The following is a 26,294-nucleotide window of genomic DNA, read 5'->3' as shown; positions in this document are numbered from 1 at the left end:
GTTTTGTGAGATCCCTTTGTAACTCTTCACAGTCTGCTTTGGACTTAACTAGCTTAAGTAGTTTTGTATCATCTGCAAATTTTGCTACCTCACTGTTTACACCTTTTTCCAGATCGTTTAGGAATGTGTTGAATAGGACTGAGCCCAGTACCAGACCCCTTGGGGACACCACTATTTACCTCTCTTCATTCTGAAAACTGACCATTTATTCCTACCCTTTGTTTTCTATATTTTAACCAGTTACTGATCCATGAGAGAACCTTCCCTCTTATCCCATGACTCCTTACTTTGCTTAAGAGCCTTTGGTGAGGGACCTTGTCAGAGGCTTTCTGAAAATCTAAGTAAACTATATCCACTGAATCACCCTTCTCCAACATTCTTGTTGATCCCCTCAGAGAATTCGAGTAGATTGGGGAGGCATGATTTCCCTTTACAAAAGCCATGTTGACTCTTCCCCAGCAAATAGTGTTCATCTATGTGTCTGATAATTCTGTTCTTAACTATAGTTTCAACCAGTTTTCCTTGTACTGAAGTTAGGCTTACCGGCCTGTAATTGCTGGGATCACCACTGGAGCCTTTTTTAAAAATTAGTGTCACCTTAGCTATCCTCCAGTCATCTGGTACAGTAGTTGATTGAAATGATTAAATTCCTCTCCCATTCCCCCACGAGGTTCCCATAAACCAGTGGTTGTGCCAGAGGGTATCCGAATCAGAACAGAGGCTACAAACCATGGGAAGGGGCTGGAAGTGGGGCTTGGTTTGGAGAGGGGAAGTGGGGCGGAGTTAGTTGGGAGGGGTGTGGCTTGATGAGGAAGGGGGCTGGGTTGGCTGGAAGGCATGCGGGAGGCGACATGGTTTTGGTGGGGTGGATTAGGTGGCAGAAGGGACTCAGGTGGAAGGCACACAGCTGGGGCCATGGCTTGGCAGGGGAGAGGGCTCGGCTGAAAGGCATGTGGGCGAGAGCGTGGTTTGGCACGAGTCAGACTCATTTGGCCAGAGAGCACATGGTAGGAGGGACTTGGTTGAAATGCATGTTGGGAGGGGGAGGGGGGCACATCGTTTAACAGAACAGGGGACTTTAATGCACATGGTAGGAGGAGGCTTGGTTTAATGGCGATAGGGGATTGGGTTGAAATGAACTTGGACAGGGGAGGGGATTGGTCCTGAGAGTGCTTTGAGGGGCAGGGCATTAGCACACAGCCTTGGGCCCCATGGGGATCCAGATGTGTAATGGAATGTGCTGTTTCAGAGCAGGTACACAATCACTTTAGGAAGTATGAGGTCGAATACCTGCAGTTTGCCTTTCGCTGGATGAACAATCTGCTAATGAGGGAGCTCCCCCTGCGCTGCACCATCCGCCTGTGGGACACCTACCAGGTAGGTAGGACTAAAACTTCCCAGCCTCCCTGTTTTTTGCCCTAGGGCAGGCCCCCAGCACAGCCTCACCAGTGGTGGGGGTGGGGCAGCTGCAGTGCTAGGAAGGCTCTGGCGCTCAGAGATGAGCAGCAGCAAAGTGACCTGCTCCCTCCTCTTGTCTGCCTCGTGCAGCCCAGCCCTGAGTGCCTGCCACAGGCCTGCTGTGGGGAGAGCTTGGAGCAAAGGCAAGCTAATCTGGGCCTGCCGGTGCTATCCTCACGCTGACTCTGCTGCAAGGACTGACCCAGAGTTTTGTGTCCTTTCCAGTCGGAGCCGGAAGGATTCTCCCATTTCCACCTGTATGTCTGTGCCGCCTTCCTGATCAAGTGGCGAAAAGAGATCTTGGATGAGGAGGACTTCCAGGTGAATCCCTGGGGGGCAGCCCCACTGGTGGGGAGGAGGGAGGGGGACATAATTGCCCCTTGGGTGGTTTATGTGTAGGTGGTTAAACATCAAGCAGTGAGATGCACCGCATGCAGCTGTGCGTGTGTGTTAATTGCACACAAGTGATATATCAGATCATAAAATCTATACCCAGGTTCCACCCCATAACCATGTAACAGAGGACACATCGAGCTCTGCCCGATGCTCTGGGATCCTCTACCACAGACTCACTGTCTGACCTTGTGTCGCTTTGTGCTGTGGTTCTCATCTGTAAAGCTGCAGTGTTAATGCTGTATTTCAGTGGGGTTGTGAGGATCCGTTAGTGCACCTCTCACAAGTGCTTTGAGATCCTCTGGAAGCTGAAGAGGGGTGTACCAGGGTGTGTATCCAACTCTCACACAGAGCTGGGTATGCAATTATTGCTGCTGCTGGGGTCTGAGCACTGCGATCGTTTCAATGGACCAGGGAATGTGAAATCCATTTGGATAACAGGGAGCAGTTCATGTGTGCTGATATCAGGCTTGTTCGCTATAAACACTTGTGTGCTGCAGACTTGAGGTATGAAGGCTTCAGTGCATCAGGAAAAGGGCTGGGGGATGTGACCCCATTTTCCATGGATAAGTGAGGACGGTTAATAAAGGGTCCGCTGTCCACCTTCGGGTGGCCACCAGCATGCAGGAGTGATGTGTGTGTCTGTGTTTGTGCAGTGCTGGTGAAGCTATATCTCTCTCTGCCTTCAGGACTGTGTTCAGATCTAGTGTAAACAGGTGCAACTCCATTGACATGATGGAGGCAGCATGGTAGGCATGAACAGGGCACTGGACTCGGGCTCAGGAGACCTGGGTCCTATTCCCAACTCTGCTGCTGGCCTGCTGAGTGACCCTGGGCAAGTCACAGCCCCTCTCTGTGCCTCAGTTTCCCCCTCAGACCACCTTTGTAAAGCACTTTGAGATTGATGGATGGAAAGTGCTTTGTGTACTAAAGCTAGAACATATCATTATTCAGTGCTGCTGTGCCTGCTTATACCAGATCTAAATTTGCCCTACAACTGAAATCCCTGCTCCATTGCCTCCCAAAATAAGAAGCCCTTTTTCCCTTGTTTCAGGGTCTTCTAATGTTGTTACAAAACCTACCCACAATACACTGGGGCAATGAAGAGATTGGACTCCTCCTTGCTGAAGCCTACAGACTCAAGTACATGTTTGCGGATGCCCCCAATCACTACCGCCGATAGGTGCCAGGACTCGGTCTCCCCATCCCGGCCTGATCTAATCACTGTGGCATTTCATCGTCGAAGTCCTTGGACACGCTGGCCAGGAGCCACTCCTAGCTGTACAAAGCTCACATCGACTTTTGTCTTAACTTTTGTGTGTGCCTGCCTGCCACTCCATGTGTGGATGTGCCACTCAAACGACCATCAGTATTCCATGCCCTTCTGGTGGCCCAAGTCTGGGGGGAAAGGAGACAGAGAGTGGCAGCTTCTGTGGCTTTAAGTATAAACTGAGCCAAGGATTGAGCCTCTGGATGCCCCCGCAGGCCAGGCCTGGCTGTCACCAGCCATCTTAGCCTTGCTGCCTCTTGTTAACCCACCCAGGCACACACGCGCGCACACACTCCCAGCTGGGTCCATTTTCCCTTCAGACACAGTTTGATCCAACTCCCAGACGAAAATGCCTTACCAGAGACCTGCCCGGGTGGAACCCTTTCTGAGGGCAGCAGTGCTGTAGGATGCAAAAAGCTCTCAGGGCCTAGCTTCACTCCAAGTGTCTGAAGAAACGCAGCACTTCAAGGATAACAGGAGACATGCTCGCGCACTCTCTCTCTTCCTCTCATGCAGCACATGGGTGCACGCATGTTGTGGGGGGTGCACGTGTGTGAGGGAGGCTGGCCCATCCATGCACTGTCCTGAGTGACACATGTCCACTGGACAACACTCCTCCTGTGACTGATCTGACCTGCTGTGCGCACAGCCCCCACCCCACCCCACCCCCCAGCAGGGCTGGCAGGGGGGGAGCTGTGCCTCTTGAAATCCTCTTTCCATGACGACACTCCTCTTCCTCCAAGGCATATGTGTATATTGTGGTCTTGTGTATATGGGTAAGAGATGTACAATATACGTCTTCTGTTTGTAGCAGATATGATTTTATATTTATAATATGCGTCTCATGCGTGCAAAGGCTGCCTAGGTACAAGTACGGTAGGGCTCCGGTCTCCTCTGGCATTCGAGGTTGCCGAGCTGTAGGCATTTCTGCACTAGCACATTAAGAGACGAGTGTTGAATTCCTATTAGGAAAACTCAACTAGAAACTTACAAATCGGTTTCAAGTGGCCTCCAGTGCAAGAGGGGCTGGGTATTTTGAGGAGATGGGGGAGGAGCAGCCCCTGGAAGAGCCGGGATGTGAACTGTGTGGTGTCGGCCAACCTTCTCCACACTTGGCCCTGCCCTTGTGAAGAGTACTCCAGTAATCTCCCCAAGCACTGTAGTGTGGCTATCGTCTGCTGTGGCGGCTTGGGCCACTACTGTACATCGCTGCAGTATCCTTGTTAAAGGGGAATGTGCATCAATCTGCTTTTCTCCTGCCTCCCTATCGGATTGTCCCACTGACTCTTCAGGGCCATGAAGAAAAAGGCCTGGGCTCTCTTGTGTGTCTGTCTGTGCTCCTGGGGAGCAGAGCAAACAGAGGAGATGGCTTATGCCCACATGACACCTCCCTCTCTATGCTCCACACACAGACCTTGCCTCAATGTGCTTTTAAAAACCCAAATTTGAATGTTTTAATGTAACATTTTATTCCTGCTGGAAGGCGCCATCTCAGTGCCAAATGTTGATCTCTTGGGGCCAATTTCTTCACAGGGGGAGATCCTCCCCCAGCTCCAAGGGGTGATCTCGGCATATCCCCTGGGGACCAGAGCGCACTGGTTATTATTTGAGTTGTTGTTCTTATTGGAAAGAGAGTCCCAGTGGCATTAGTCAAATAACAACTGCTGGAGAGGCTGGAGGACGTGAGAACGTAAAAGTGAGAGCTGTGTTGCCAATAAAACTCCAACCAGTGTCTCAAGAGTTGCTTTCCTAATCTGGAGTTGTTGTCTCAGGCATTCTGACTTTACTTTTTTTGTGTGTGCCTTTTGTTGTTTTCTCTGAGAGAGCGACCCAATGGTCATTAGTTTAACATGACTAATTAAAACACAAAAACCCAACTAAAATGTGTGCCAGAAGCTATTTTATTTGTTGGCGGGGGAGAGAAGGGGTGTAAGTGAAGCCACTGGACTGTTGGGTGACCTTGGGCAAGTCACTTCACCTCCCTGTGCCTCATCTGTCAAATGGGGATAATGATACTGACCTCCTTTGTAAAGTGCTTTGAGGTCTTTGGACGACAACCTATACATAAGGGCTAGAGATAATGATTATTATTTACTTAGGGTCTTCAAATAGATGGACTATTGCTTCCTCTCTTCTCTGAATTAACTTCCAGCCTCACAGCCTCTATCACTTCCAGTCTTGATTTTAAAAACTCCAGGCCTTTCTAAAAGATTGGCTATAGTTCAGTCACAAATGATTGGTTGTAGTTGAGGTTCTCTGGCCTGTGTTATGCAGGAGGTCAGGCTACATGATCATAATGATCCCTTCTGGCCTTACCATCTGTGAATCTAGACTCCATAAAACCTGCGTCTCTTTTAAATTAAAGAATCCATATGAATCTTACTGCTGGGGAAACGTGCTGCGGTAAACACCATGGAAGCTAAAGTTCCCAGTACTGAGACAGGTACAGCGTGGGAAATGGTCTGGGGGATATATACCCATTGGCACCTGGACCAATTAATTAGGCTACTAAGTGGCTATTACTGTGGCCCCTAGAGGCTCCATTGTGCTAGGCGCTGTACGTGCACATAGTACAAGAAGAACTCACCATCTAAATAGACAAGACAGGCAGAGTGGGGAGTGACTGACCCAGGTCTCAACTCCCTGGCCAGGGCCTTGTCTACTAGACCAGTGCTTCTCAAGCTATCCGATGTGGGGGACCAGTGCCATATTATTATCCTATTCGACGCCCTTATGAGGAAACTCACCGTGGACCGGCAGCCGATGGCTCGCAGACCAGCAGCGGTCTGCAGACCACCACTTTGAGAAGCACTGTACTAGACCATGCTGCCGCCTCCGATGGTGACAATTTCTGGCCAATACTGACCTGGGTTGGGTTCAAAGCAGGACTTTAAAGAGCAAAAATTCCATCTTCTCACCTCTTCCCCTGAGCCAACCAGCCTGCTGACTTGTCAAGGAGCATGCAATCCTCTTCCCGTGCCTGCCTGGAAAAAAATCATCAAATCACAAAAAGGGCCATAATTTGTAGAAGCATCGTTTAATTTTGATCAAAATTGGCAGAAAGCTTCTAAACACAATTGATAATGCAACAATGTACTCAAAACAGGACTGCTTTGGAAGGTCTGGAAACCGTTTAGCCCCAGCTGATATATTTTATGCATCTTCCTATACTTCTTGGCCTGCAGTTAAAGCTAAAGTGTGTAGTCACACGACATCTTGTCATTTATAGAATGGACTGGTTTGAGAAAAGTTTTATCTGTCTACTATTTTTATGACATTATTCAGCTAAGACCTCTAAGTTTTGATGTTATGTGCTCAGCTGGAGAAAAGTCTAAAACCCACATAATATAATTGTAATTATCTTACTATCACTGAATACAAGAACAGTACATGTAAACCATTTATAGAACAGTAATGACTCCTAGTAGAAGGGCTGTAGAATGTCTTGTGTGAATAACAAAGTATAACCACATACTCTTATGTAACCCTACATAGCACTATGAGCTACTGCATGTCTAATGCAACTCTCCTTTGAGCTATATTCACTCAGAAAAAGTCACAGTAATTTGCATAGTTGAAATGTTTCTAACACACCCCTCAGAATCTCTCTGATGTGTTCAATACCCACTTGCTACACTCGTCACAGCTGCATGCCTCAAAGCCCTCCAAATCTTCCCTGCAGCATTTATATCTCCTTGTTGCACAGCTACTCACACAGCTATACTGCAGAAATGGGAGGATGGCTGCTGGAGCAGGTGGCAGCACCATCACTGTAGGAGCCAGATATTCCATGCTATCTATTGTCCATCCCTTGTTAACAGGGGACACTTGAAGATATTGAACTGTTGCATGATTCCCTATGTATGACTGATAATTTGCACCTTTAAGGTGCTACCTGAAGGAGGCCATTGTTCCTGTTTTAGTACACGTTATCTGGATATGCTTGCTTCTCCCCACAGTCCAATAAAGATACCAGTGAGCCATAGGCTGCTGACTCTGAAAAAGCTGCAGCTGGCTTGGCTTGCAGGTACCTACCTTCAAATCTTGCTTGTGACACTGAGCAAGGACTACTTGTCAGCTACTGCTTGGTTCTTTAACTGTCTGGTTAGCTCAGGTCTGTCCATGCCATGAATTCAAAGTAATGGTCCTAATTTAGAAAGCCATCAACAGGCAGAGACATAGCTACCTCCCAAGACTGTTGGATCAACTTTGATAGATGACCAGGTCCGAGTGTTTTGCCTCTTTGCCCTCAAAACTGCTCACGCTGTAGGTAATGGGAGTAGGCTTATAAATGACAGCATGCAGTTAGGTTACTGACACACTCCCAGCTGATATTTCATGCTTGTTCTTGGGATGGGATGAAATCACATCACTCTTCTTTTGCACAATACTAGGGGCAAAAATGAGCAGTGTTCATGAAGAACAAGCCTCACTAGCCTTCCCCTCAGCCGACCAACATCTCCAAAAGCCAATAAGTCCAGAATTAGTAGACTTTCACTTTGGTTCTACAAAGTGGAGCTGCTGTGAGCAAGACAGGGAATGCCAGCCAGTGTAAGAGACATACAAAGGCTGCAGTAGTATTTCTGTTTAAAAGTTAAACTATGCCAGTAGAAGGCTTTGGTGCAAATTTGTGGTCATAGTCAAGGAATTTCTTGAGATGCAACTGCCTTCTCCTCCTGGCAAAGGACTTGTGCTTAATTTTAAAGTGCTCTAAAATGCAAATGCAGCACGAGCTTGGCTTGAGAACTGCTATGCCAGATAGAGAGCTAGTACAGTGTTGGGGTCAGTTGATGACTAGAATCTCCCTTTTCCTCTGACCCAGAGAACTCTAGCAGAGTTTTAGTTGGAGGTACAAACACTACTGAGCCAGGGAGTGAACTGAGCATGCGTGTGCTCAGGACCTGCTACAACCCCCCACCACACAAATCAGGGGAATTACAGGTACACACGCAGCTTGTACCATAGGAACTCTTGGTTCAGTTTCCCTCTCTACATGATGAGGAGAAGGGATCAGAGCAGAGAGTTCCCTCAGTCTTTCCTCTTGAAGCCATTCCACATTAATTCACTATTAATTGGGCTCACGCAAGACTTAAATATGAGCAGCCCAATCTAGCATAGTGTGCTCCTGAGAGGTTAGCAACATTATTCAAATCTACCCTCTGGTGGTTGAGGAGATGGGATCTGAACAAGGAGCTTCCTCAATCTTTCCTATTGAGGCTGTTCCACTTTAATTCACTATTAATTGGGCTCAAACAAGACTCAAACATGAGCAGCCCTCTCTAGCATGGCGGTTTGGGTCTGCTACTGGGATGCTAGCAACCCTAGTTCAGTTCCCCTGTCTGCCTGATGAGGAGCTGGGATCTGAACAGGGAGCTCCCTCAATCTTGCCTATTGAGGCTGTTCCACTTTAATTAACTACTCATTGGGCCAGCTAAAAAGCTAGAATCACTCTATAGTCCCATGGTTAGGACTCTTGCCCAGAATGTAGGCGATCCTGGTTTGAGTCCTCCCTCTGCCCCTTAGAAGGGGTTTGAAGAGGGCTCTCCTCTCTCCGAGGTGGGGGGGGGGTCCTTGTTTAAATCCCCTCTCATTCACAGGAGCCATTGTCTTCCTGAGGAAGGAAGGGGGCTTGAATTAAGAACCACCCACCTAGCAGGGGGCGGAGCGGGACAGGTGGAGGGGTGGGGTTGGGAGGGGGCCAGAGGATGGTTGGGGGGGGCGGTGGTCCCTGGGATGGGGGAGATCCAGCTTCAAGTCCCCTAGCAGAGGTGGGACTGGATCACGAGTGATTTATTTTTTTCCCTCCTGCACCCACTTAATTAAAAAACAAAACAGCCTAGGTAGCAAATCCTTTCATGGCAAGAAGAGGTGGGAATTGAACCAGGGCCTCCACCACCACAGCTCAGTACCATAACCACTGAACTAAGGGAGTCTCCTCAATACTACCTCTGGCTTTGGCCCAAAGTGGAAACATTTCAACAAGAGACAAAGAGCAACCCACAGGCATAGCTGTTAAATGGGTAGCAGACAACATTGAAAGAAAAAAACACCCAGCAAATCTTAATCGTGAATAAAACAGACACTAGACAGGGGAGCAGTGGCTGTAGGTAGAGATGTAAGAGAAGAGGTAGCTGAAGGGGGAGGTGGGGGATGGATATAGGTATAAGGCAGTGACTGGGGGGGCTGTGAAGCAGTGGTTGTGAGCAGAGATGTGAGGTGGAGATAAGCTGTGGGGGGGGGGGGGCTGTGGGGCTGCAGGGGTGTAGGTGTCAGGGAGTAGCTGGAGAGGTGCGGGGCCAGGGCACTAGAGGGGGCTGTGAGGGGCAGGGAGGGCAGTTACTGCAGGTAGAGGTGACTGAAGGGTGTGTATGGGCTACAGGTGTAAGGGGGTGACTGGGGGATATGGGGGCTGTGAGGGGCGGGGGACACTTACTGCAGGTAGAGTGTAAGAGAAGAGGTGGCTGAAGGGGTGTGTACATGGTACAGGTGTAAGGGGTGATGGGAGGGATCGGGGGGCAGTGACTGCAGGTAGAGATGACTGAAGGGGTGTGTACGGGGTACAGGTGTAAGGGAGTGACGGGGGCGGGAGGGGCAGTGACTGCAGGTAGAGGTGGCTGAAGGGGTGGGTACAGGTGTAAGGGGGTGACGGGGATCGGGGGGCAGTGACTGCAGGTAGAGGTAGCTGAAGGGGTGTGTACAGGGTACAGGTGTAAGGGGGTGATGGGGGGATCGGGGGGCAGTGACTGCAGGTAGAGGTGGCTGAAGGGGTGTGTACGGGGTACAGGTGTCAGGGGGTGATGGGGGGATGGGGGGGCAGTGACTGCAGGTAGAAGACGCTAAACGGGAGTGTACGGGGTACAGGTGTAAGGGGGTGACGGGAAGTCTCGGGGGGCAGTGACTGCAGGTAGAGGTGGCTGAAGGGGTGTGTACATGGTACAGGTGTCAGGGGGTGATGGGGGGAATCGGGGGGCAGTGACTGCAGGTAGAGGTGGCTGAAGGGGTGTGTACGGGGTACAGGTGTCAGGGGGTGACGGGAAGGCTCGGGGGGCAGTGACTGCAGGTAGAGGCGGCTGAAGGGGTGTGTACGGGGTACAGGTGTCAGGGGGTGATGGGGGGGATGGGGGGGGATAGGGGGGCAGTGACTGCAGGTAGAGGTGGCTGAAGGGGTGTGTACAGGGTACAGGAGTCAGGGGGTGATGGGGGGATCGGGGGGCAGTGACTGCAGGTAGAGGTGGCTGAAGGGGTGTGTACAGGGTACAGGTGTCAGGGGGTGATGGGGGGAGTGGGGGGCAGTGACTGCAGGTAGAGGTGGCTGAAGGGGTGTGTACGGGGTACAGGTGTAAGGGGGTGACGGGAAGGCTCGGGGGGCAGTGACTGCAGGTAGAGGTGGCTGAAGGGGTGTGTACAGGGTACAGGTGTCAGGGGGTGACGGGGGGATCGGGGGGCAGTGACTGCAGGTAGAGGTGGCTGAAGGGGTGTGTACGGGGTACAGGTGTCAGGGAGTGACGGGAAGGCTCGGGGGGCAGTGACTGCAGGTAGAGGCGGCTGAAGGGGTGTGTACGGGGTACAGGTGTCAGGGGGTGACGGGGGGATCAGGGGGCAGTGACTGCAGGTAGAGGCGGCTGAAGGGGTGTGTACGGGGTACAGGTGTCAGGGGGTGACGGGGGGATCGGGGGGCAGTGACTGCAGGTAGAGGTGGCTGAAGGGGTGTGTACGGGGTACAGGTGTCAGGGAGTGACGGGAAGGCTCGGGGGGCAGTGACTGCAGGTAGAGGCGGCTGAAGGGGTGTGTACGGGGTACAGGTGTCAGGGGGTGACGGGGGGATCGGGGGGCAGTGACTGCAGGTAGAGGCGGCTGAAGGGGTGTGTACGGGGTACAGGTGTCAGGGGGTGACGGGGGGTTCGGGGGGCAGTGATTGCAGGTAGAGGTGGCTGAAGGGGTGTGTACGGGGTACAGGTGTCAGGGGGTGACGGGGGGATCGGGGGGCAGTGACTGCAGGTAGAGGTGGCTGAAGGGGTGTGTACGGGGTACAGGTGTCAGGGGGTGACGGGGGGATCGGGGGGCAGTGACTGCAGGTAGAGGTGGCTGAAGGGGTGTGTACGGGGTACAGGTGTCAGGGGGTGACGGGGGGATCGGGGGGCTGTGAGGGGCCGGGGGGGCAGGGGAGCTGCGAGGCAGTGGCTGTGAGCAGAGATGTGAGGGGGGACAGGCCGGGGGTGGCTGTGGGGGCGGCAGGGGCTGTGCACGGGGTGTAGGTGGCTGGGGGGGTCTGTCAGGGACTGGGGGGGTGAGGCGCGGGCCGTGGCTGTCTCCCGCCCACCCGCATTCCCGAGATCCGCGGATCCGCCCCGCTCCCGCCCCGCCCCGCCCCGCGGCGCTCACCTGGGTGCTCTCCCCCTCCCGGAAGGCCTGGGCCACCCGCTGCCGCAGGAAGGCGCCCAGGTCCCGGCCCCGCTTGGTCGCCTCCACCGGCCACTCCTCGCAGAGCTTCAGAGACCGCCGGTAGCGGGTGGCCGCCATCTTGGGACTGGGGCTCACACGGGGCCACGCACCCGCCCAGAGACGTTTAGGAGGTCACGTGACTAGGAGTATGCCAATAACCTCTCTAATTATTCAAAACTACGGAGGTCGAGACGGGGACAATCGCCGAGAGCGGAGGGCGCGTTCGCAACCATGGCGCCCGTTCGATTCTCGGCAGAGGGTCAGGTGGCGCATGCGCAGCATGGTCCAGCGAAGCCATGTGCTTCGGGCTTGAGCTGGGGCAGCAGGAGGCGAATACGCATGCGCCGAAGGGGCTCGAGCCTGACACTGACATGTGCTCTGAGATCCCCCCTGTGGCTGGGAGCAGCGCGATCCCAGAGGGGAAGGTGGGGTGTAGCGCAGGGTGCAGAGCCTGGTCCATGCTCCTAGTTCTGACCTGCCTCCAGCGTGCTCGGTAGGGGCAGACCAGATTTTACACAGAAAATGTAGCCCTGGTCTGGCCCATCCCATGATTATACTTAGAGCCTTGATAAGTGGTGGGAGCAAAATCCAAAATGCGGACATCAGCTGTGGGGTGACCAGTCCCATGCAGCACGGTGGGTGTTGCAGTCTATGTTCTGAACATGCCAGGGTGGTTGTCCAAGGTTTCTTTAGTGTCCTGCTGTTCTTGTCCATCGTAGATGGCTGATGAGAAGCAAGCTGGAGTAGAACATAGGAGCTCTGGTTTTTATGTCCAAAAGCAGAGTCGTTAGGCTGAGACACAAAGCGTTCCAACAGGTCTGCTCTGAAGTGGTTACCACTGTGAAGGAAGAGGTAGAGCAGTGGTTTTCAACCTTTTTTCATTTGCAGACCCCTAAAAATGTTATGGGGGTGCAGACCCCTTTGGAAATCTTAGACATAGTCTGCCGACCCCCAGAGGTCTGTGGACCACAGGTTGAAAACCACTGTGATAAAGGGCTAGTTTGAAGCCAGCGCGTGACGGTTTACTTGTCTTGGCAAAGAAATTGGCCAGTATCTACTTGGCAAACCTTGAATAAAAAGAACAATAATCCAGACTATGTGTCTCTCAAATTATTGCACCTTCGGAACATCCTGCATGTAAATAATCCAGCTAGTTCAACAGAAGGAAAAGCACATAGTTTAGCGTTAGCCTAAATGAACAGGTCCACAATCAAGCTGCTACATGAAATGCTTAGTTCCTCTCCAGTCTCAACAGCATATGGCAATTTATGTGCCAGGCTTCTAACTGAATCGAAGACCGTGTCGTTTAAGCCACTACTAGCCAGCCCCCAACATAGCTGCACTGGTGCAAACTCCTAGGTAGACAGGCTATAAACTGCAATTTGCACTGGTGCAATTTACCCCTGCTTGAAACCAGGCTTAGATGCATGGATGGAAATAGTGATTTATAGCAGTTTACCCCGTCTACGCTAAGGGTTTGCACTTGTGCAGCAAAAAACATAGCTGAAATTGGGATAAACAACCATTGTGGACAAGGCCTTAATAGAGGTGCTGTACTCTCCCTCAGCTAGTAATGCAGAGTGCTATAGTCTTATTTTCCAAAGCACAGAAATAAAGAACCATAAGGAAATCTAGACAGGAATATTGACACAATCAAGATCTGGGAGTGGATACAGAATTCGGTTATATACCACTTGTAATTTAAAGGATAATCAGTTCAGCATCAGAACGCTGAAGACTGGAGAGGAACCTACTTGATGCTAGCTATTTACAGTGCTATATATGTGTTTTAATCATAATAATTATCCTGCAGACACAGCAGAGCAATGTTCTAAATCTTCTCAGAGGCACAAGTGAAACAAATTTATGCTTTCAGTATCTAGCAGGAAAGGGTGATAATTTTAATCATGAAAAGCCATAACAGTTAGCACAAAAAGGGTGTCTGGTGTTTCATCGACTAGACTAAAATGTTCCTAGAAATGAATGAGCATGGACAGTTTATGTTCTTTCTTCCAGTCCTAACACTGAACAGCATGGGTGGAGAATCAGGACAATGTATGTGTCTAGGGCCAGATTCTTAGTTGGTGTAAAATGGTGTAGCTCGATTGAGGTGAAGAATGAAGCTATGGCAGTTTATACCAGCTAAGAATGTGGCCCTTAGTAAACTCTACGTCAGGGGTTGGCAACCTCTGGCACGTGGCTCGCCAGGGTCAGCACCCTGGTGGGCCGGGCCAGTTTGTTTACCTGCTGCATTGGCAGGTTCGGCCGATCGCGGCTCCCACTGGCCGCAGTTCACCGTCCCAGGCCAATGGGGGTGGCAGGAAGCGGCGCGGGCGAGGGATGTTCTGGCCGCGGCTTCCTGCTACCCCAATTGTCCTGGGACGGCGAACCGCGGCCAGTGGGAGCCGCGATCGGCCAAATCTGCTGTCACGACAGATAAACAAACTGGCCCGGCCCGCCAGGGTGCTGACCCTGGCGAGCCGCGTGCCAGAGGTTGCCAACCCCTGCTCTACGTGGTAACGCCTTGTGCTTGTTTTGAATGACAGAAATACTGAAAGAGTCAAGCAAGCAAGAGTCCTTCTTACCTGCATTCTGTAGATGCGAGATCCAGAAGTGCTCTGGTCACACCTCTTTATGGCATGCTTCCTTCTCTTCTGAGGCACTGTATCCATGCTGCCTGATTCTCAGAATGCAGGGATATGGTAGCCTTTTATTTTAGTTAAAGTGGATTTAATAATGTCGTTTTACACCACTGGCTACGGTCTCAATCTCAACAGAGTGAAAATTACCTCTGCCACTTGTTACAGATCTAGAGCCTCTGGGAGCACGGAAAGCAACACAGACAGTCACAAGAACAATGTCTAATTTTCTTTGTCAATTTTTATTAACGTTACCAGCAAAGTTGTGACTATCCAAGCATAGATAAATCCTACATATATCCATGCACAATTTATAGCTACAGTCATACTCAAATCCTCCTAGATAGTCTTACGGTCTGATGGATCTCTCATTAATTGATCATCAGTAGAGGGATGGTTCCTGCTGGAATCTTCCCACAGGGAACTCAATTTTCCCAGTCTGGGAACCCTCCTTTTTAATGTGATTCTCACTATGCCTGTGTGTGAAAGTGTCAACCCTCTTTTTCCTCATTTGTATTGTGTCTCCCAAGAATACTGGGGTACCGCATTTTTCATAGGTTGTGTATAGTTCCTTTTATTCTCGTTAGCACTGACGCAAAACCTGTAGTAAGGCATGTGTTAGAAAAAATGTGCCTCTCGGGCACTTTGTTATCTAAAATGAAATGGCTAATTTTTCGCAGTATCACCCATTGGCACATTTTTTCCTGTAATCTTATGGCATCGGGTTATTCTTTCGTCACTTACTTATGTCAAGCATTTCTTAATTGTAAGGCCTAGTATAGCTAAGCGAAAATCTTACAGGCCTCAGCCTGTAGGCCTTGTGTTTCAGCCCTATTTACTTAGATACCTAATACACACTTAGCCCTTCTAATTACTGATCAATCTTATACTTCTATAATCCTACCACTTCAGTCTATTCAACATACAATGATTATATATTACATGGTATGTCAGTTAATCATAACATCACACAACACACAATAAATGAATGATAAAATGAAGTAACTGACTATAATATTTACACTTTAACACCACATTTTCAAGTAACAGAAACTGAACACATGAGTTAAGGGAGACTTATTATTAATGTACAATTGAAAAAGGCCTTAAATCAGAGGTGGTTGTGTGCATCCTCTGAAGTTTACCATAATCATTCCCAATTGTAATGAGACTTTGCAATACACCTTTACCAGCTGCACCCACCATGGCGACTGGCCCCTTGTTCCCAATTTCAGCCAACTTACTCTAAATGCAATGGCACCAGTCAGATTACCAATGGCTCAGATCTCTAGTGCATATCTAGCCCAGGGCTGTCAATCCACCACGTTTCATCAACATCAAATTCACTCGAGTCTGTTGGTGGGGAGGTTAAGCTGTATTGATCACATGATGTTTTGTAGGACGGAGAAGAGCTGTTGCTGCTCTGAAGCTTTGTATGTTTCGTAATTCTTACATGATTGTGTTTTCAAATATATCCAAAGGCCTCCCTTGGCTTGGATGGACACCCTTTGATGTGGAGTTTCTGTTAAACAGAGACAGAGAGGTTGCTGTCACTCAGTCATAGGGCTGATCGTGGTTTGAATAATGCGTGAGGGCGCGAAAAGCCAACTGCCTCCTCAGGCAAGCCTGAAAAATTAATGTAGTGCATAAACATTTCCTCTTGGAGAACAGGTCCAGGGGCACTGACAGCTGCTCTGTGGACTCATGCGACAGGGTCATAGAAGTTCCTCTAGTAAAAGGGATAAATCAGCTGATGGCATTCTCATGAGCAGCACCCTCTGCTGCTTGAGATGCCTCATTTGGCCAAGTTCAGTGGCAATGAAAACTGCTGTCCATGTCTCCGAGTAAATTATTCCACGAGGCTTTAGGAAACTTCAGGGATGATTGACCAGGCAAAAGAGCATTGATCCGTGAAATCCTCAGGTTCCATGTCCTAGGTGACACCTATCTGGAAAACATGACCCAGAAAAGATCAGTTTGGAGTGGCCTCCAGCATATAAAAGTTTTGAGGAGGGCAGGGAGAGTTCACAGCTGGAAGCAGACGCCCTCCATTTTTCATGCAGACTGGGCTGGTCGCAGCAGGTCATAAAAGCCTCCCCTCCCTGCCCTAGCCAGAGTTAATTACTATTAAAATAAAATGTTCACTGGAATGGAACAAACATAATTACTTTTTGGGAGCCTAATTATCTGCATTTATCGCCAGTGCTTTGTTGTAATTGATTGCTAATGGCCTGCTTCGCTCTCACATTATCTAATTAATACCGCCGCAGAAATTGGGACAGCAGACGGCGCTCAGAGATGGGGATTTTTCCGCAGTCCCCAGCCTGCACCTTCGCCACTTTCTGGCCTGTTTGGTCACATCTGGCCATGCATCGGGAGTGGCTAGGCTGCATTCCCTTCTGCCGCATCTGGCCATGTCCTGGCTGCAGGGGCCCAACTTCCTCTGCTATGTCTATACCCCTCTGCTCTTCTCCTGGGCCACATTTCCCCCTCGCTGCTTTCCATCCTACAGCTGGGTCTAGTCCCACCTCGCTGCATCCTCTCTGAACGCCACGGTTAGCGGCTCCAACCTTCTCTGCTGTACTCCGGCTGCCTATGGCATGTCATTCTTGACCTACTCCCGCTAGCTGCAAGTTGATGCAGAGCAGATGAATTGCTTAAAGCATCTGGCTCTGTTGCTCTCAGGGCAGTTCTGTTTTGAAAAGCGACGATGTAGAAATGCTACCCAACAGTTCTGTTCCCAGTGGGGTTCACTCCTACCTGCTGGCCTCAGTGATAAATAAGATCTTTCCTGCCTTTTACTCCTCTTAGCCCTGCAGAGCGCAGGCAAGAGCAAGCTGGAGTTTATTCCTGCTTGTGCATCTGCACCGGAATCACTTGCTTACACTCAGGTGGTTATAGTAGCAGAAATCCATCGGAGGCCGCAGAAGTGCGTGGGTAGCACTAGAGAGCAGGTCTCGATGGGAGGCACTGAAGGTAGAGTTGGTGCCATGGAGCTTTTCTTACTGGTGATGTTCAAAAAGGACATGCTGAGGATAGTATCAAGGCCTCAGCTGTAATGGGAATTTGCCCCGATTCCAGCCACTGGTGGCACCTGCATCAATGCCAGCCCGTCACACAGATAGACAAAGCTGCTATGTGCACCAGGGGGACTTGATCCCCGTTTCATAGCTGCACAGAGCTGACCTCCTGCATAGCACTGGCCGTTACATTGCACCCAAATCCCTCCGCACTGAGCCCAAATAACTTGAGTTCAACTAAAGCATTTTAGTCCTTGGGAGACAACTGTGTGTGCCCCAGGCAAAGAACGGGAGAGGCCAAGGGACCACCCAGGAGACACCTCACGATGGCAAGTTTCAAGCAAAGGTGAGCATCGGTGCAAAAAGCTTTGCCTCTCTGCACTAGGGGTTCACACGGGTGCAGCCACCCGGAATGGAGACAAATGCCCTGAATTGACAAGGACCTTAAGGTTGTCAAACACACTTGAGAAGTTTCCCCTTTTGTGCTTATTGGTTTAAGGCTGGGGGCGGGGGAGGGGGGAAGTTCAAGTCCTAGATCGGTGGATAGAATATGGGCTCTGTTCCTTCTGTGCACTGGGCACCCTTGATGGGGAAATCAACTGTGCTAAATTGAAGAGCTCCCTTCCCTGAGATGCTAAATGCCCGGCATGAAATCAGGCCAGGCCCGGGGCTGCACAGGGTGACCTGGCTGCAAAGCCATTAACCGTCTGCCTGACCCAAATGGAGTGAAATGCAGCAAGGAAGCGAACAGCATCAAAAGTGCTGAGTCAACTTGTGGATAAGATTCCTTCTGAGCCAATGAGAAGAGGTGAGGGCTAGAACTGCAATCAATTGTTCCCCACCTCCACCAAGGGCAGGACAAGAAGGAAGCAGCTTACTTTGCAAGAAGGGAGATTGAAGCAGGGTATTAGGAAAAACTTTCTAACTCTAAAGATTGCTAAGCACGGGGACAGGTTACCGAGGAGGATGTGGAATCCCCGTGGTTAGTGGTTTTAAAGACGAGGTTAGACAAACACCTGTCAGGGATGGTCTAGGTCAGTGTTTCTCACCCTTTTTGATACCAGGGACAAGCTTGCTGCCTTCCTAAACTATGTCAGGGAGATCTCAGGGACCGGTGCCGGTTCACAGACCGGTTGTTGAGAAACACTAGTCCAGGGTTACTTAAACCTGGCTAAGGCTATGGCTACACTTGCACTTCAAAGCGCTGCCACGGCAGCGCTTTGAAGCGCTAAGTGTAGTCAAAGCGCCAGCGCTGGGAGAGAGCTCGCCCAGCGCTGTCCGTACTCCACCTCCCTGTGGGGAATAACGTACAGCGCTGGGAGCCGCGCTCCCAGCGCTGGGGCTTTGACCACACTGGCGCTTTGCAGCGCCGCAATTTGCAGCGCTGGAGAGGGTGTGTTTTCACACCCTGGTGCAGCGCTGCAAATTTGCAAGTGTAGCCATGGCCTCAGTATGGGGGGATGGGGTAGATGACCTCTCAAGGTCCCTTCCAGCCCCACATTTCTATAAGTCTCTAAACGGACCGTGGCTATTCTAAAATGACTTTGAACAGGGCACTGGAGTTTCAAGACTAGACAGAGTAGCCTCCAAGACAGAGCACAGGCCTAGAACTCAGGACACCTGGGTGCTGGTGCCAGCACCAGCTCTGCTACTGGGCGACCTTGGACAAGTTACTTCACTTCCTGGTGCCTCGGTTTCCCTAGTCTGGTGCCTCGGTTCCCCCAAGATCATGATCCTGACCTGCTTCGTAAAGTGCTTCTTTGAGATCTCTGGATGAAAAGCCTTGTGTAAGAGCTAGGTGCAATTACATAGATACCACATGGGAAGTGCAGTGGCCAGAACACTGAAGCAGAACACCCTGAGTCAACACAGAGGGCTTGGCTACACTTACAAGTTGCAGCGCTGGTGGAGGCTTTCCAGCGCTGCAATTACACCCCGTCCACACTTGCAGGGCACAACCAGCGCTGCAACTCCCTGGCTGCAGCGCTGGCTGAAAACCCATCCCGGCAGGGGTATAAGGAGTGCAGCGCTGGTGATCCAGTGCTGCTCAGCAGGTGTGGACACTCACCAGCGCTTTAAGTGTCCTCCAGGGAATAAGGAGTTATCCCAGAATTCCTGTTCAGCCACTCTGCTCATCAGTTTGCACTCTACTGCTCTTGCCTCAGGTGACCCGCCCTTTAAATGCCCCGGGAATTTTAAAAATCTCCTTCCTGTTTGCTGCAGCCAGGTGTAGAGTGCAATCAGTTAATCTTTCCAGGTGACCAAGCCTCCACGTGGCAAACGAGCCCCAGCATGGAGCAATGGCGAGCTGATGGACCTCATCAGTGTTTGGGGTGAGGAATCTGTGCAGGCACAGCTGCGCTCCGGCTGTAGGAATTACGATATCTTTGAGCAGATATCAAGGGCCATGCTGGATAGGGGCCATGATCGGGACGCACTACAATGCAGGGTGAAAGTTAAAGAGCTGCGGAGTGCCTATTACAAAGCCCGAGAGGGGACTCGCCGATCCGGAGCTGCCCCCACGACCTGCCGTTTTTACAGGGAGATGGACGAGATACTTGGGGGTGACCCCACTGCCAATCCCAGGATAACGATGGACACTTCTGAGCAGGCTGGGGGACAGGAGGAGGAGGCGGAGGCGGCGGGGGGAGAGGAAACCGCGAGTGAAGCTCCTGGGATGGGGGAAGACACCCCAGAGTCCCTGGAGGCATGCAGCCAGGAGCTCTTCTCAAGCCAGGAGGAAAGTACCCAATCGCAGCAGCCAGCAGTTGCAGAAGGACAAGCAGAGGAGCGGGTTACCGGTAAGCGGCTTTTATTTTCTGGGTGGAAATGTTTCTGGAGAGGAAGGGGGGTTATGGCTGCATGCATGCCAGCCTCTAGATGTGGAATAGCCCGTTGATGTGGTCTATCACGTCGCGGTAATCTGCTTCAGTTATCTCAGCAAAAGTTTCATCCAGAGCGTGGGCAATATGCCTGCGCAGGTTTATAGGCAGAGCCACTGTGTCCCTTGTCCCAGTGACGGTGACGCGTCCGCGCCACTGTGCTGCCAGTGGTGGGGGGACCATTTCTGAACACAGGCAAGCCGCGTAGGGTCCCGGGCGGAATCCACATTGCTCTAAAGGAGCCTCCCGCTGTTCCCTAGTGACTCGCAGCAAGGAGACATCTTCCAGGATTAACTCCTGTGAAAAATGTTGGGAGACTCTTTAGTGAAGAGATAGGGAGATAAGATCACCCCTGCAGCTGCATCTTCACTCAACCCCTCTAGCACTCCAGATTACCCGAAGCAACCAGCTCCCCTCTATCAGTCAAGCCCCACTTCTCCCTCTATAAGCACCCCTCACTCACCATTTCGTGGCTTCTGTTGTGTTATGCGTTTGGGAAAAGAATGCTAAAGTGAGAACTCCCTCAGTGTAACAATTCATGTCTGGAGATAGTGAATACAATGCTGCCCGTGTTAAATGTTGTCATTTCTGCGTTTCTACAGTGACCTTGACTACTGGACTGCCCAGATGTTCAACATCACAGAGGCTTCAAAATTTGAGAAAAAATCCCCGAAAGAGCAAAGAGGACATGCTGAAAACTGTTCTTCATCACTCTGCTACAGAGAGAAAGGAATTGAAGGAGTGGAGAGAGAAGGAAAGCAAGATCCGCCAGAGGGAAAGCAGGATCCGCAAGAGAAATGCAGTGGCCAAAAGGAAAAGCACAGAGCAGCTTCTAAGCATCCTGTCGCGCCAAGCGGACTCTATCGAGTCACTCGTTGCCATGCAAGCAGAGCACTACCGTGCTACTCCCCCCGCCCCGTCCCAAAGCTTTTTGCCTTGTGCCCCAATGTCAGCTCAAACCACCTTTCCCCAGCATTCAGGTTCTTACCACCACCAGCTGCCTCCAACACCTGTACGCTCACCAACCAGCCCTGATACCTACCACCCTTACCCTCTGCACTCAACCCCCATCACCATGCAGTATATGCACCCTGAAGTGCAGGATTCGTTAAACAGCACTCCAGACAGGACATATGCAAACTTGTGACTGTACAGTTCACCAACCCACACCCCTGCCCTCTTGTGTTCATGAAATGTTGTGTGTCTGTCTGTCAAGGAAGTTTTTTTCTTTTCAATAAAACAATTCTTGGCTTTGAAAACAGTCTTTATTATAGCAGATAGTGAAAGATACCTTAGCCCAGTAAAGAAAGAGGCACTGCAAATCATTTTAGGGATAATAGAATAACAGTGTAAACAGTGCAATTCACTCCCATGCAAGGCAGCAAACATTACTGTTGGCTTTCAGCCTCAAATTCTTCCCTCAAGGCATCCCTAATCCTTGAAGCCCTGTGCTGGGCCTCTCTATTAGCCCTGCTCTCTGGCTGTGCATATTCAGCCTCCAGGACTTGAACCTCGGTGGTCCATGCCTCACTGAATGTTTCACCCTTCCCTTCACAAATATTATGGAGGGTACAGCAAGCGGATATAACCGCGGGGATGCTGCTTTCCCCCAAGTCTAGCTTCCCATACAAGCAACGCCAGCGTGCCTTTAAACGGCCAAAAGCACACTCCACAGTCATTCGGCACCGGCTCAGCCTGTAGTTGAACCGGTCCTTGCTCCTGTCAAGCTTCCCTGTATAGGGTTTCATGAGCCAAGGCAATAACGGGTAAGCGGGGTCTCCAAGGATCACAATGGGCATTTCGACGTCCCCTACTGTGATCTTCCTGTCTGGGAAAAAAGTCCCTGCCTGCATCTTCCTGAACAGGCCACTGTTCCGAAAGATGCGTGCATCATGCACCTTTCCAGGCCAGCCTGTGTAAATGTCAATGAAACGCCCGCGGTGATCCACAAGCGCCTGGAGAACCATAGAGAAATACCCCTTACGATTAACGTACTCTGATGCCAGGTGGGGGGGGGGGGGGGCCAGAATAGGAATATGCGTCCCATCTATTGCCCCTCCACAGTTAGGGAAACCCATTTGTGCAAAGCCATCCACAATGTCCTGCACGCTCCCCAGAGTCACGGTCTTTCTTAGCAGGATGCGATTAATTGCCTTGCAAACTTGCATCAAAACGATTCCAACAGTCGACTTTCCCACTCCAAACTGGTTCCCGACCGACCGGTAGCTGTCTGGAGTTGCCAGCTTCCAGATTGCAATAGCCACCCGCTTTTCCACCGTTAGGGCAGCTCTCAATCTTGTGTCCTTGCGCCGCAGAGTGGGGGCGAGCTCAGCACACAGTCCCATGAAAGTGGCTTTTCTCATACGGAAGTTCTGCAGCCACTGCTCGTCATCCCAGACTTCCATGACGATATGATCCCACCACTCAGTGCTTGTTTCCCGAGCCCAAAAGCGGCGTTCAACGGTGCTGAGCATTTCCGTGAATGCCACAAGCACTTTAGTGTCACACGCGGCAGGAGAATCGATATCGATATCATCGTCAGACTCCTCACTGTCACTTTGGAGCTGAAGGAATAGCTCGACTGCCAAACGTGTTGTGCTGGCGACACTCATCAGCACAGTCCTCAGCAGCTCGGGCTCCATTTCCCACAGAAATCGCGATTCACACACAGAGCAGAAAGACACTCACAATGGCGCCAAACGTTGCCAGAAAGACAGAATGCTGGGATGTGAAGCGATGCACCACGGGGCGTTGGAACAGGAAGCGGAATGACCCACACACTTCCTTCCCCTTCCCACAATACTCAGCACCAAAACGGCGCCAAAACGGGACGAGGTGCTCTGTGGGATAGCTGCCCACAATGCACCTCTCAATACAGCGCTGGAAAGTGCTGCAAGTGTGGCCACACTGCAGCGCTGGTAGCTGTCAGTGTGGCCACACTCCAGCGCTGGCCCTACACAGCTGCATGACCAGCGCTGCAACTTGTAAGTGTAGCCAAGCCCAGAGACTCCCAGTGGGCTTCGCATAGATCCGAACTGGGGCTGCAGGTAGGCAGAGGATGATACAGGAGAATCTGGGGCCTGATCCTGCCATGAGCTCTGAAGTCACTGGGGTGCCATGCAGGCCCAGGGGGCTGTAGTCTGAGCGCTGTCAGCTCAGGGGGGCGGCTACAGTGCAGCTGAAGCTAACCTGATGTGCCTACGTGTGAAGATCAACTAGCCAAAAATAACTCCTCGGAATGAGCAGCCCAAGTGTTCGTTCCCTCTAACTCCTTTTGTTTACAGAAAAGCAAACCAATGCTTCGCGCCCCCTCCAGGCAGCTCAAGGAGGGGCTGGAGGGAGCAAACCTTTTAACTCTCAGCCTGGTGTCTGGCTGCAGTAAAAAAGGCTCAGTTTAACATTAGATGCAGCCACAGGAGGAGAGAATACAGATCAACAACTGCGCCGCCTTTCTCTGGGGGGTGCTGAGTCTTTCTGATGCCCTTTTCAGCGGCAGGATGTTTGGACACAAAAACAATCCTGGATGGTTTCTGAGCTTCCAAAGGGCTGTACCCTGGGGGGAAAGGTTATGTGGGGAATTTCAAGCCAAATCTGTAGCACCAGAAGGAAGTAAACCAGGGGTTAAGTTGCTGAGAAAGACCATCAAAGCAAATGCCATAAATGTGGTTGAAAAGAGATCAGGCATAAGGAGGCTGCTGTGACATGAGTTCCCTTAGAAAGCAGAGATCAGCTCCCTGCTCTGACACCTCCCAGATGTGCTGGGAGACCTTGTGTCATTGTTCAGGAGTTGATGAGCGGAGCTCTGTGGCAAGGGAGAGCAGAAATTCAAGCTGCAAAGAGACAGGCCAACCCCTTCCCAAGAAACCAGCAGGGGTTCCTTTATTCCCCTCACCTCCCAGGAGGCTGCCATCAGGTACAGCAGAGCCTGCTGGCAGGAAGGCCCATCAGCTCGTGGAGGAATTTCCATTTCAAAAGCGTGAAAGCCTTAATTGAACCGTATTCCCAAGCAAAGGCTCGGATGTGCCAACCACGTGAGGCTGATTAGAAAAGACCGAGGACGCCTGAAAGGCAACCCTGGCAGCTGTCTGAGGACGCTGCTGCAGACGTAAATCAAAGGTTGGGCCAGTTCAACCACATGGCCCACATTCCGGGAAGTTTAAGGCACTGGGTTGAAATGAGAAATCGAGGCTATTCAGCCCCATTCACGACAGCAGCTGTTGGGGGCTCCTGCCACTGTCAGTATTTCATTAGAATCTAGAGACGCTAACGAACTGCGCACACCAATGGGAACAGCCAGTCGCTGCCCTGAAGAGTTTCCAGTCTAAAAAGACAAGGTGGGAGCAGAAGGAGAGGCAGATTGATTTGCTAAAGGACCCACACTTGGTTAGTAACACAGCTGGAATCAGAACCCAACTCTCCTGAGTCCCAGTCCAGTGCCTTAGCCATTGGACCACACCAGTCTGGAGAAAGACTGAATTCCTGATATGGAGAGGGACATGAACACTGCTAAGGGTGACTGTCATTCTAATATATAACTTATGCATAAGGGTTGCTTTGCCCACCACTCAGATGCAGCCACCTCTGGGTGGGACATGGCAGCTGCTTAACAGCACCCAGCAATTATTATGATTCATTATTATAATCATTATTATAATTCATTATTTGTAATGCAGTACTACCCAGGAACCTCAGCCAGAGACCAGGCCCCACTGGGCTAGGGCTGTATAAACGTGTAACAAAAAGACAGTCCCTGCCTCAAAGAGTTTACAATTTAAGTACAAGGCAAGGGCCAACACGTGGATACAGACAGGAAATACTGGTCAGCAGCACCAACAGTGGCCGCAGCACTGATTGTCAAGCTTTCTGTAGGCAGTTCCGTAGTTACTGTTTCCAAGCGTGTGCGTCACAGTTCCAGTGAGTTCCAGGGCAGAAGGGACCCGCCAAATCATCTCGCCCGACCTCCTGTACATCACAAGCCAGTCGATTTCACTCCATTACTCCTGCGCTGACCCTAGTGACTTGGGTTCAACTAAAGCGTTTCAGGCATCAGGAGACTAACCTGTTGTGTCTCCCCGAGGTCCCCGTGGTGGGGCTGCAGGGCCGCCCGGGGGGGGCAAGAGGGGCAATTTGCCCCAGGCCCCGAGCCCCACAGGGGCCCCCACTAGAGTTTTTCGGGGCCCCTGGAGCGGGGTCCCTCACTCGCTCCGGGGGGCCCGGAAAACTCTTGCGGGGCCGGGCGCAGGAGCTTCTTCGCTCCCGGTCTTCGCCGGTGGGAGGTCCTTCCGCTCCGGGGCGGAAGGACCCCCCCGCTGGCGAATTACCGCCGAAGACAGAGCGGGACCCGCCGCCGAAGTTCAGCTCGGTCTTCAGCAGTAATTCGGCGGCGGGGGGCCCTTCCGTTCCGGGACCCGCCGCCGAAGTGCCCCGAAGACTCGCGGCGGGGGGCTCCCTGCCGCCGAATTACCACCGAAGACCGGGCTGCACTTCGGCGGCGGGTCCCGCTTCGGCGGTAATTCGGCGGAGGGGGTCCCCGCCGCGGGTCTTCGGGACACTTCGGCGGCAGGTCCCGGAACGGAAGGGCCCCCCGCCGCCGAAGACCCCGGGCCCCCGGAATCCTCTGGGCGGCCCTGTGGGGCTGCGATGTCCTGCCCCAGTTTGTAAGTGGTCTCTCATGCGGCAGTGACCAATGGGTTACTTGTGGCCCATGGAGCCCTTCCTGTTGGACCAGCAGAGGGAAATACCTTAGCAGCCAAGCAGTAGAGGAGACCCCTCTCTTACAAAGTCCTCTGCAGAATGGGAAGAACAGGAAAGCCCCATATCACCCATTTCAAAGAGCGGTCTACCAGGGGCTCCAGGTGACAGCCCTGGAGAGACTCAGGGGAGGAAATATTCTATCCTTCCTCTCTCAGGGATATCGTCCTCTGAGGATCTCCTAACAATCAAGGCTGAATATTCCAAAGCTGCCTAAGCGGATTGGATGCTAACATCCCTCTAAAATTAATTGGGTGTCTAATTCCCTTTGCAAATCTCAGCCTCAATGAATCAGGATGTTGGTTCTTTCCTTACTACCCCGTCCAGGGCCAGATTCCAGCCCTACTCAGAGTGACCAGCGCCTCGCCCTGCCAGTTCTCCTGCTGAACTCAAGGGGGCTGCTCACAGAGCAAGATGCTGCTCACCATGATTAAGGCTG

General features: G+C 51.4%; 2 protein-coding genes and 1 long non-coding RNA gene across 3 annotated transcripts in view; 1 reads left to right on the top strand and 2 right to left on the bottom strand.

The window, feature by feature from the left end:
• LOC123369704 (TBC1 domain family member 22B) overlaps positions 1–3,781 on the top strand; it is a 37,570-nt gene extending 33,789 nt beyond the window's left edge. The window contains exons 11-13 of the mRNA XM_045015630.1: positions 1,250–1,377; positions 1,684–1,779; positions 2,906–3,781. Coding sequence (XP_044871565.1) covers positions 1,250–1,377; positions 1,684–1,779; positions 2,906–3,034 — 353 coding nt within the window. The 3' untranslated portion in view covers positions 3,035–3,781. The remainder of the gene's footprint in view (positions 1–1,249; positions 1,378–1,683; positions 1,780–2,905) is intronic.
• Positions 1–26,294, bottom strand: part of LOC123369244 (maestro heat-like repeat-containing protein family member 7) — a 710,553-nt gene that overhangs the window by 215,056 nt on the left and 469,203 nt on the right. The window lies entirely within an intron of this gene.
• Positions 14,474–26,294, bottom strand: part of LOC123369725 — a 46,654-nt gene continuing 34,833 nt past the window's right edge. The window contains exon 4 of the long non-coding RNA XR_006579135.1: positions 14,474–16,150. This is a non-coding gene — a long non-coding RNA (uncharacterized LOC123369725). The remainder of the gene's footprint in view (positions 16,151–26,294) is intronic.

The sequence above is a fragment of the Mauremys mutica genome, chromosome 4 (assembly GCF_020497125.1).
Source record: "Mauremys mutica isolate MM-2020 ecotype Southern chromosome 4, ASM2049712v1, whole genome shotgun sequence".
Taxonomy (NCBI): Eukaryota; Metazoa; Chordata; order Testudines; family Geoemydidae; genus Mauremys; species Mauremys mutica.
Note: the sequence above shows the minus strand (reverse complement) of the source record. Positions and strands in the feature narration are given on the sequence as shown.